At 25.1% G+C, this 12193-nt stretch overlaps 2 protein-coding genes across 2 annotated transcripts; both read right to left on the bottom strand.

Moving 5' to 3' along the window:
• Positions 1 to 26: 26 nt before the first annotated feature.
• On the bottom strand, positions 27 to 5619 carry MKS88_001900 (uncharacterized protein; the record flags this gene model as incomplete). The annotated part of the gene is made up of 4 exons (XM_067214867.1): positions 27 to 240; positions 1231 to 1289; positions 2345 to 2904; positions 3231 to 5619. 4 exons carry the CDS (start codon positions 5617 to 5619, stop codon positions 27 to 29), a joined length of 3222 nt encoding a protein of 1073 aa, XP_067074202.1.
• Positions 5620 to 8548: 2929 nt separating this feature from the next.
• On the bottom strand, positions 8549 to 10872 carry MKS88_001899 (phosphatidylinositol N-acetylglucosaminyltransferase; the record flags this gene model as incomplete). The annotated part of the gene is made up of 7 exons (XM_067214866.1): positions 8549 to 8606; positions 9105 to 9214; positions 9716 to 9812; positions 9966 to 10014; positions 10131 to 10200; positions 10525 to 10645; positions 10787 to 10872. 7 exons carry the CDS (start codon positions 10870 to 10872, stop codon positions 8549 to 8551), a joined length of 591 nt encoding a protein of 196 aa, XP_067074201.1.
• Positions 10873 to 12193: the final 1321 nt, after the last annotated feature.

The following is a 12193-nucleotide window of genomic DNA, read 5'->3' as shown; positions in this document are numbered from 1 at the left end:
ATTTTGTTGTTTTATTTTCCTATGTTTTATTCTGCTTTGTTTTGTTTAATTCGGTTTGGTTTTGCTAAATCGTTCTTATTTTTTTTTATTGTTTTTTTTTTTTTATTGTTATTTTTTTTATTATTATTCTTCTTATTCTTCTTCTTATTATTATAATTCTTATTATTATTATTTTTATTTTTATTATTATATTTATTATTATTATTTTTTTTTAAATTTTTACTTTTTTTTTTTACTTTGCTTTAATATTTTAACGAAAATTCAGAATAAGGAAACGTTAGCTAAAGGTTAAAAAAAAAAAAAAGAAAAGAACATGCTAAATATTTCAAATTATAATTATTTACAACTTTGGCATATTCATAGTATTCTGGAAAATTTAAAATTGCATGAAAATTAACAATGACTTTACCTTTTCGTGAAATTTGTTTTTCAATAAACACATATGCATAGATATATATACATATTATATATATATATATATATATATATATAATATATATATATATATATATATAATATATATATATATATATTTATATACACATGTTCTCCCATTACCCTTAAAATGGCAGAAAAGATCAAGAAACCTTGCACTACAAGATTACATACGTAAAAATAAAAACATTGCACACATGGGATCGTGAAATATCTTCTGATATTAAAAATATCAAATTCTTATTTTGTAATACAAAAAACACATTTTTATTCAGGTTTTTCAAATAAATGAATAACATATTACATTTCATTTTTATTATATTATAACAGTTCTATGGTGTATACTTAATGAAAAAATGGAATAGGCAAAATTAAAAGTATCAAAAATAGTGGGGATACTTAGCAAGTAATTAAATTACCCTTTTTACACTGTAACCCAAAAAAATTTTAATTTTGAAAAATCTATTGCATAATAATTAAGTGAAAAACTTTATATCAGTACAATGTTATATAAAAGATACAGTATAGGCAAAATATACAGTTGTAAAGTGACTAAGATACAAACCTTTAAAATATAAAAATATTTAACCATTTTAATAAAATAAAAAGCTGGATTCTTACAATAAAAATTATAGCTAAAAAAAGAAAGCAAACTTTAACGAATATTCAATTACCCGTTTTAGTAAAAATAAAGCATAGAATAAAAAAAAAAGAAAGCACAAATTTTTTTTTTTATTTCTTCGCATTTTATTTATTCCGCATTATAGCGTTTTCCCTTTTTTGTGTTTTTTTTACCTTTCGTTTCCTTCCTCTCTGAAAGGTTTCTTACTTAAAACCTTCTCGGAAGAATTGCTCTATGTAGCCATGTGAATTAGGTCAAAATAAAAGCTCTTAAAATAAATTATTATTTAGTAAAAAAATTAGATAAGATTAAAAAAAGAATGAAAGTACATGTAGGGAAAATGTAATGAATAATTTGTCTTTCAATTTTTATAAAACAGAGAAAGGCAAATTTAGTTAATTACTAAAAAAAAAAATAATTATATAAAATAATAAAAAAAATCTGGAGGTTACACAGTCAGATTAAATTTGATATATTTTAAAAAAAAAAAATTTTTTTCCGTACGTATATACATGTATGCATATATATGTATGTATATATATTATGCACATATATGTATAAGTCCCCATGAATGTTACCAGTGGCTTTCCCTATATAGCGTCAATTGAAAAAAAAGTCATGTGCACAATAAGAATTTTTAATGCAAATATAACATTATGGTTAGGAAACAAAGAAGTAACACGAAAAATGGTCTAAAATAAAAAGGAGTTAACATAAACAGAGAGAATGGATGCAGAAAAATCAACAAATCTGTGTTATAAATAAGTCATTATATACATATATATGCATACATACATATGTGTATACGCACACACATACACATATATATATGTGGGTGTATTCACATAATATTTATATACGCAAAGCACAAAAAAAAAAAAAAATTTAAACAATGTAGAACATTGTCAATAAAAACTAAAATGCCCTTATGTAAGTGAATACTGGAAAGTTACGTTTTCACTCGACACCGTAGGATCCTAAATCTTACAAATATTCTCTTGTTTGTTTTAGGAATAACGGGTTTTAAAGCAAGTTTGGTAAGCCAACACGTGTGTATGTATGTGTGTGTGTGTGTATGTACGTATGTATGTATGTGTGTGTGTATGTACGTATGTATGTATGTGTGTGTGTATGTACGTATGTATGTATGTGTGTGTGTATGTACGTATGTATGTATGTATGTATGTATGTATGTATGTATGCATGTATATATATATGAATGTATATATATATATGTATGTTTGCGTATATATCCACGTAGAGGATGAAACTCCTCATTTCTTAAACCTCTTCGTTGTTCTCCGGCTCGATATAACTTTCAAGACTTACGGAATCCATAAGTTTCCCATTTTTATTTTTCATGTGTCTTTTAAGTTGATTGTCTAACCAATCATAAAATTCTGAATTTTTCGTTAAAGTGTCGGCATATATATTGTCATAATTTTTGCAGGATTTAATGATATTTTCGTACATATTTTTTACAATTTTTTTAATAAAAAAAAGGACCATTTTAATAGGTGTATATTTGAATTCATTTTCAAAATGCACAAACAGCTCAAGAACTGTGGAATTTCCATCATTTAACGGGTATAACAGAAAACACAAATTAGCTGCTCTTTGTCTATCTATTTTAGGAATTGGTTCAGGTAATTTGCAATCAAAGAATGTTACTTCGCTCTTTGTTTTTCTGAATTTTACAGGTATCTCATTAACTTTTAGTATTTCACCATCTTTGTTTATATTTAACTGTTCGCACATATCTTGGTAAAACGAAATATCTTTCTTCATTTCTGGGGGGGCCTTGCAGCACAGGATTATGCACCCGAGTTCTTCTAAGGAATTTGCACCTGTCAAAGGTAGAAAAGGGAGAGAGGAGGAAATGATCATAAAGTAGGAAAATAATGGAAAGAAAATGAGACGATAAGGGATCAAAAAGGGATCAATAATATGCCCAAATGAAGCAAATATGAAGGAATAAGAAAAAACTAGTAAAAAAAAAAACAAGATGCATAATGTACACAGCCCTGGGGGCTCATTTTCAATTTAGAAAATTTCCCAAATTTTCATAAAAAAGGAAAAATAATTGGAAGCTATCCGAGACTGATTTCGAGCCCAGCCTTTTCCTTCCATGCTCATATGCATAAATGAACGTTCAAGTGTATTTTTGGTTTACCTAAGCAGTACATTAAGGACTCCTTTTTTCCAATTATAGGATATTCATACATTTGTGAAATTAGTGCACTAGATTTTGATAAATGTTTTATTTTGTTTGCTGATGTTAAAAAAGGAGCCCAATTAGTACTTAACTCTGTTTCACTAAGTATTGATAAGATTTTTTTAACATCGTATGATAATTTTGCTCGTATATGTATTGTAATATTGTTTTCACTATCAACACTATGCCATAAATCAAAATATTTATCATTTTCTTTTATCCATCCTTCTTTGTTCTGTTTTGCTCTTCTAAAATTTTTTAATTTTCTTGAATACTTTTTTATAATTTTAACCATATGAAGATTACTTCCTTTTCTACTTACAGTAGTTTCACCTACTACACTTTTTTTGCTAAATGACCTTCTTCTGTAGTTAATAAAATTAGAGTTGTTGTAATGTTGATGATATACTTTATCAACAATAGTACTGAAGTCTTCATTAAGCTCTCTCTCGTCGAACTTTTTGCTGTTAATAAGGCTGTTAGTTTGGTAAAAATATATGTTTCTGTTCTCCTTATCTTTCGCATTGTTACTATCGTTGCTTTTGTTAGTTTGATCATCCATATTGCTGCTAGTACTGTTGCGATTAGTGTTTTGCTGCTCCTGCTCCTGCTCCTTTTTGTCAGCTTTGTAATTGCAATTTTCCTCTTTTTTTAAATCCTTCGAACTAAGGGTTGTGTTCAACATGGAAGCTCTTCTACTCATCTCTATACCTGAATAATTAGCCGATGAGTTACTAGGTCCTCCTCCTTCTTCTATTCCGAAGTCAGAAGCGAAGCAAGATTGTATAGACGACTTTCTATTCATAAAAGTGTCCCCACTATGCTTTGTCGAATTGTTATTTTCAAGAAGACCGCTAGTAGTTTCTGAATTTGTTTTGTTTATTGGATCAAGAGAAAAATAATAGGAATAGTCTTTTAACATATTGGACATATCATTTAAACGAAAAAAACTCAAAAAATAAAAAAGAATGTTAACTTTTAAATTATTAATATTATAATTAATATTCTTATCTGTGAGTTCTTCATCATAGTATTTCATTAATTTTTCCACTGTTTCGTTATCGTTTATTTTTTTAAAATATTCAATGTAATATTCTACATATTTCTTTACATGCTCAATTAGTTTCTGTGCTGTAAAAATCCTTTCGTCAGATATATACTCGTCAATTTTTTGAGAAAAATTCTGTATTTGGATAAATATAACATTTTTATCAACAATAGAAGGAGAAGATTTTAATTTGATGTTTGAATCTTTTGATGCGGAGCATGATGAGACATTCGCGTTATCCCCATTGCCATTGTTTGTAGTTGTTTTATCATTGCAGTTATTTTCCGTTTTATTACTTTTATCTTTGCTATTTAGATCCCACCCTTTATCCTCTCCATATATTTCATTTTCCTTATTATTAGAACGGTCCATCGATATACCATTGTCTTGCTGCTCCTTATTTTTTTCGCTGCTCTCTGTGTATGCAAGAGGGTCCCATAGATTTTGCTGAGAGTTGTCAGCGCTGCTGTTATTAGTACTTTCATTATGTTTGTTATTATTATTATTATTATTATTATTATTATTATTATTATTATTATTATTATTATTATTATTATTATTATTATTATTAGTAGTAGTAGTAGTAGTAGTAGTAGTAGTACTTTCATTATGTTTGTTATTATTATTATTATCATCTTTACTGTCATTGTTACTACTCACGTTTAACTCCTCCAAGCTTCCGTTCCTCCTCGCGCATACCATGCAATGCTTCCATTTGATGTCACTGTCATTATTCCAGCAAGAGAGGTTATTCCATTTTCTCTTATCTGATGAGATTTCCTCAGAATTTCCCCCATTATGTTCATCCTTAAAAAAATTATATTTATTACACAAAAGAATTTTGTCATTAGAAAAGAAGCTATTTGAATTTTCTGTTAATTCTAAATTTTTAACTTCATCATTTTCAAATCCTTTCTCATTAGCACAGTTAACATAATGCCAAAGACCATAAAAAAGCTGTTGCATATCACAGCTATTCATTTCAGTTTTAAAAAAACTATCTTTATTACTTGTTGTTTCAGTATCATTTTTTGAATCATCATTTTTGGTACAGTCATCATAAGTTGTATTAATTTGATCATCAGGTATATCATCATAATTCTCTTTATATTTGCAGTCTGATTCTACAAGATTGTTACTTATATTGTCATCTTTTTTTTTATGGTGTTTTATAGTGGAGGGTGTTTTCTTTCTTTTGCTTTCAGAATTTTTTCTTTTTTTTTTCTTAACATAGGTTTCTTTTTTTTGCGCAAATTCGCATTTTACACCCGTACTTACTTTTTCACTAGCTACATTCATTTTTTTTTTTTTTTTCTTGTTCAACTTTTTTACTTTATTTTTTCTTTCTCTTATACTTGCTGTAGGATTCTAATTTTTGAATATCATCTGATTAGGATTAATGCTGTATATACTACAATATAATTTTTTTTTTTTCTATTTTAAAAAAGAAATATATATTTTTTCATATAGTTTATTGCTTACTAGGAGCGCACTTTCTATTATTGCAAAAATTTGTTAGATCTACATAGAATTTTTCGAACTACTAATTTTAAATTAATTTGGAAATTGTTCAAATTGTTCTAGTAATTATATTATTCTTTTATTCTATTATTCTTTTACTCTTTTATTTTTTTATTTTTCTCTTTTCTCGACCATTGTAAAAAAAAAAATAATTTTTTTTTTTTTTTTTTTCATTAACAGCTTCTGTGCTGGTGCCGAGTTGTTCACTACTCATTCTTCCTTACTCCGGTGTAAACCAGTTTTCTTGCCCTTTATATATATATTTTTTTTTTTTTTTTATGTTTTTATAATTTATTTTTAAATAAATATAAACACTTTTTTTTTTTTTTTTTTTCTTTTTCTTATTCTTATATAACTCTATTGTTGTCACTAGTGTGTTGGGTTTTATTGCTACAGCTACAACAGCTGTACTATAGTTGTTTCTTCTTTTTTGCTGCTTTTTGCTACTTTTTCTTGTTTTTTCTTATATTATCTTATGTTTTTCTTATTTTTTATTTTTTCTTCTGTTTTCTTAAGCTTTTTTTATGTTTTTCTTATTTTTTATTTTTTCTTATGCTTTCTTATATTTTTCTTCTTTTTTTTCTTTTTTTTTTTTGATTCGTTAGCATTTTTATTAAACTCATACAACTCTACTTTTCATTAAGGCTATAAGAATAAATATTCATTAAAAAAAGAAACAATTTTTTTTTTTTTTTCATTATTACCCTAATAATTCAAATTTGAAAATCATATAATATATACGACCAAACAAGTACAATAGATTGGATGCTTTTGTTTACACTTCTTAATTTAGTTTATATTATTTTTATTTTTTTTTTACTTGCAATAAATATGTGTAGAAATATATAAATTTTTGTAAATGTTAAAACACTTATAAAATATGTCAACATGAAAAAAAATCTCTAATTTTAAATATATATATTTTTTCTTTTTTGCTGTTTTTATACACGTAAACTTTTTTTTTTTCTTTTACAACTCTAAATAGAAAATTAAAACTGCTATCTTTCCCTTATACTCATGCGTATACACATACGTATGTATAACATGTATGTATTAATGTACGTATACATACCCCTGTATATGTGTAATATAGTGTAGAAACACTAGTTTTTGTTCTATTCTTGTACTTTTAAAAATTCTATACAAGAAGAATTTAAACATACAAAAAAGCTTTTATTTTATTTTATTTTTATTAACAAGATCTCAAATAATTATAAATTTAGTATATAAAATACTGCGATTTTATTTTCCTCTTTTCACAGAATGAATGTAAGAAGGTAAGCAATGTGAAAAAAAAAAAAAAAAATGAAAAGTAAAACATAAAATTAAAATAAATTGTAAATGAAAAATATGATAAATAGTTTAGAACAAAATATCTAATGATGAAAAAAAAAAAAAAAAAAAGCGTAGGAAAGCACGAGTATTCTAACACATTTCTCTTACTGTATATTTATGAAAAATAGAAAATATTTAAAAAATAAAAAAAAAAATATTAAAATGCGGTTATGTTCTTAGGGTTACCATACAAAGCTATTTTGAAATGATACATGTACACGTGGCTGTATATATTTATGTACATTTATATATTTATATCTACTTGTATATATGTGTGTATGTATGTATGTATAGACATGTATGTGTAAATGAATAGATATATAGATGTTTATACAAACTTAAGTGGGTAGATATATATCAGGCTTGAATAGTTTTACGATTGTGTATTTTGTGCTATAGACAAATACACATATATGCAGAGATACATTTAATACTATGTACAGGTATTTTATTTTTAGTGAATAGACAGTTAAATATATGTAATTTAAAAAAAGACCAAAGTTTTATCAATATTATATAATGAAAAAAAAAAAGAAATAATTTCTTTCTTTAATTTTTTAAGAAAACGTAAAAAAATAGGGAAATATATATGCAAAAAAAAAAAATAATAATAATAAATATATATGTGATAAGAGATATGACTATTTGTTTTTTAAAATAAAAAAAAAAACATTGCTTAAGTTTAAAAATACGAATTAACTATTAATAATTCATATATATATATATATATATTTTTTTTTTTTTTTCCGAAGCTCACAAGCATTAACTTTCCACAAGGAACATAAAAATATATTATGAATAAGCTAAAATACGTATCATTTATAAAAGCGTTTAATTAATTTTCCCTTCGTATTATTGTTACACCCACAATTTTTTTTTAATTATTTTTTGTTTTATTTTAATTTTTGTCTTGCTGTAATAAAACATTTTCCCACGCTGAACGCTGAAACTATTTAACTTTCCACATACCCACGTTTCTAAATATATATATATATATATGTATATCTATGCGTATTTTTTTTTTTTATTAATTTTCTATAATTATTACGTTGCACAATTCCATTATTTACAAGGTAAAATACGGAAAATTCGTATCCCTTTTTTTTTTTTTTTTTTTTTTTTTTGACGCATTTTCAAATAAAAAGAGGCCTAGTGTAAAAACACGAAGGAATTAAGACCTTTTTCCGTTTATTTCGTTTTAAAGAGTGATGCTCATTCTAGCATAAACTGTGTTATATAAGTATATATGTTAAATATACGAACTTCTCCTTATAACTTGAAAAAAAATTCGGAAAAAAAGGGTGTAAAATGGGATTACCCAAGAAGTAAAAAAATAAGAGTTAAAATTGGTGAACTCTTTATTTGTTATTCATCAGTTCCTATTTTTTGTTGAGGGTACACCACAAATATCCCAAGGCCCTTCTAATTTTCTAAAAAAATTCGAGAAATCATAGGCAAATAATAAGGCACATTCGCATATACTTAAACAAACATATATATACATATATATGTACGCATATATATAGACATATATGATGAGGGTATCCTTCCTGTACACACTTTTTTCTTTTCTCTTTTTTTGATACGTACGTTCTTAAATTATTTTTTTTTACAAAAAAAGCGGGAACAATAAAAATTAGGAAAATATGTCTACGATAAAGAAAAATATTATGGGTATAACTACATGCTCTTTTACGATAAAAACGCCAATTTAAGGAATGCATAATAAAAAAAATAAAAAACATACATCAGAAAACGGAGGTGCATCTTCATGTATATATATATATATATGTACATGAACATATATGCGCGTATTAACATTAACGTACACAAGAAAGTAGCATGAAACACTGAGTAGAAAAAAAGGGTATAAATATGTAGTTTAAAATGTACTAAAAATCCTCAAACGAGGTGTATACAAGACTTACCCGATCAAGCTAATATAAAACAGGCTAACAGATATACTCCATATAAACAAGGATAAAATTAATAAGAGAAGAGGAAATAAGACATAATTGTAATAATTAATATTTTTTAGCTGAATAGGAAAAAAATATAAAATAATCACTGTATTTCTATAGTCAAATAATTTTTATGTGTAATTCTGTCAATTCTGTTAATTTTGTCAAATTTTCCAGTTTTATGCATTTTATCAATTTTATTCGTTACTGCTACGGTTTGGACTATGAATGGGGAATAGAAAAACAAGCTAAGTGGAGGAAAAAAGAAGAAAAATTGTGTGCATTATTCTGTGTTACATTAGGTTGTATATATTTTATCGCAATTGCTAATTTATATAACATAAGTGAGCAATTATACACATTCTTTATGAATTACAATCCCTTTTTTTTTTTTTCTTTTTTTTTCCTTCTTCCTTACGTTAAGGAAAAAAACAGAAAGGTAAAAACCTATATTTTTAAATAAAAATATAGTTCTTTTTAATATAACATTCATAACAATATTATGTATTGGTAATGCATAATAATAAAAACTATTTATAATATCTTTATTTTTTAACGTACTTGTAACGAAAACTAACCTGCAGAATTGAGGATAAACGAGAGCCTAATATCACACTTGCAATAACAACACAGCTTAAGGACGTCGCATCAAAAATGTCTATATTTTCATTCTTCCTAATTAGTCAAATAAACGAAAAATAGGAAAAGGAAAAAGAAAAAGAAAAAGAAAAACGATAATTTAAAACAAATTATTTTAAACGTTACTTAAAAGTTATATATGTATATATATATATTTAAATACATGTGAATAATGAATAATGTACTTACTCGTATATAAAACCATAGTTATGAAACATCAGGTGCGTTAACAGGAGTACTTGAAAATTTTAATGCGGAAAATAAAAATATATATCATATGTTACATATTATACATTATATAATGTAAGTTTTTTTCTTTTATAATAGTATTAAAAAAAAAAAATTTATAATTACATAGAGAGACCAGATAAACCGTATCGTCACTATGAGTTTGGGTTAAACTAATTAGCACGGGAGATAATATCTTTAAGGGTTAGAAAAACGTATAATTTACGAATTTATGTATGTACATATGTACATGCATATGTATATGCACATTTATACCATACTTATAAGAGCTTAAAAAAATAATAATGATGTGCACTTATAATAACCCATATAATTCCAATAATAATTATGGTGTCTAAAATGTTTTTAAAGGAACCTATAAAAATAAACCATCCATATATTTTTTTTGTACATAGACATGTAATTAATATGATTTAAAAGCGTATCCTCATTTATTTGTTTTTTTTTTCCCGTTTCCTCTACTTTTTTCTCTTTCTTTCTCTCTCACTCTCTTTCTTACTTTTTTACTATCTTTCTTTCCTTTTCTTTTTTTTTTTTTCTTACTATTCAACGATCTATGCGTTTCGTAAATTAATATTTCCTTCAGAATTATAATGATGATGTTGATCACATATATAAATCTGTCATAGGAAAAGGTTGTTCAATGTATATATATATATATATATATATATATATATATATATATATGTAAATTTATATAATATACGCAAATATTAGACTTTCGTTTTTGTTCCTTTTTCTTTTATTTGAAAAAGTTATACTTGTGTGACGTAATATTTTTGTCTATGCAATAATAGGCTAGTAAGAGAAAGAATACAACGATTATTTGATGATTCACGCAAAGCATGCTGTGGCAAACTTGGGAATACTTGTATTTTATTCCAACTAAATAACGTATAAAATAAAAAATAGTGAAAACATGCAGATTAGTTCATATATGTTCCTTTCATAATTCAAAAAACTGAAATTTTTTTTTTAAAATATCATTTTAGATCTTACAATTTGTTAGAAGAGAACTCAAAAAGCTGTTATGTACATAATTGTCTTCGTAGCCCTGGTCTTCATATAATATTTTTCTCCATTTTTTTTTTTTCTTAAAAAAAAAGGAATGTGCGCACGCACATATATATATATATATATACATATAAGCATGTAGCATATGTATAAATTGATGCCTATTTCAAGTGTGTTGTTAGGTTAACGTTAACTGTTAAATACAAATGTAACATATATTTTTCTTAATTTTCGACTTAATTTTGAAGCAGTTAGCTTTACTACTTTTTTATTTCATTCTCTTAAGTAAAAAGCATTTCTTACAATTCCATTTTTTGAAGAGTCATTCATTATATGATGCATTTATAAATTTCATGAACGTTTTTCATAAAATATTGTTTGTGCGGGTAAAATGCAAATGTTCGTGTTCAGTATTCTTATACGTGTTAGTCTGTACACACATATGTATAATATGTTGAACACAGAAAATTTGGAACTTTATAAAATGGTTAAAAAAATACAGGAAAAATTAAAATATGATTAGTAGTTCACTCAATTCAATTACAGTGATTAAATGGAAAATGAAATGACAAAATAGTTTATTTAATTTTATTTTTAAAATGAAATAATAAATTTATCAAAAATGGCTAAAAACAAAAAAAAAAAAAAATTGGTGTTTATTTGTTTTCCTTTTAATATTTTTACATTTGCCTGTACATGTTGCACAGAAATATAATTTATATATATATATATATATATATATATATATATATATAAAATATCGTTGAATATATATGCACACGTGTTTATCCTCAAATTTCGGCTTCTTTGTTACTATATTTATGCTCCCTTTGTGTTCTAAGTTTTACTTAATTTTAGATTAGCAAAAAATTGGCAAAATGTTATTTATGAAGAAGTCTCAAAATATGACTTTTGCTATTTATAAATGATACGATAATTATCATGAGAATTACTTTTATTCAAGCCAAATGAATCATGGAAATGGCAATCGCCTTTTTTTCGTACTAACATAGAGTATACTTAAACAATTGTGTGTTATCAAAAGAGAAGCAAATCAGCGATGCGAGAAGGAAATAAAGTTGGTTATTAAGTGAAAAAAGAGAATGGATGAAACAGTCTACTCTTTTTTAAAAAAAAAATATATATTTTTTTTT

This window comes from Plasmodium brasilianum, chromosome 7 (assembly GCF_023973825.1).
Source record: "Plasmodium brasilianum strain Bolivian I chromosome 7, whole genome shotgun sequence".
Classification (NCBI taxonomy): Eukaryota; Apicomplexa; class Aconoidasida; order Haemosporida; family Plasmodiidae; genus Plasmodium; species Plasmodium brasilianum.
Note: the sequence above shows the minus strand (reverse complement) of the source record. Positions and strands in the feature narration are given on the sequence as shown.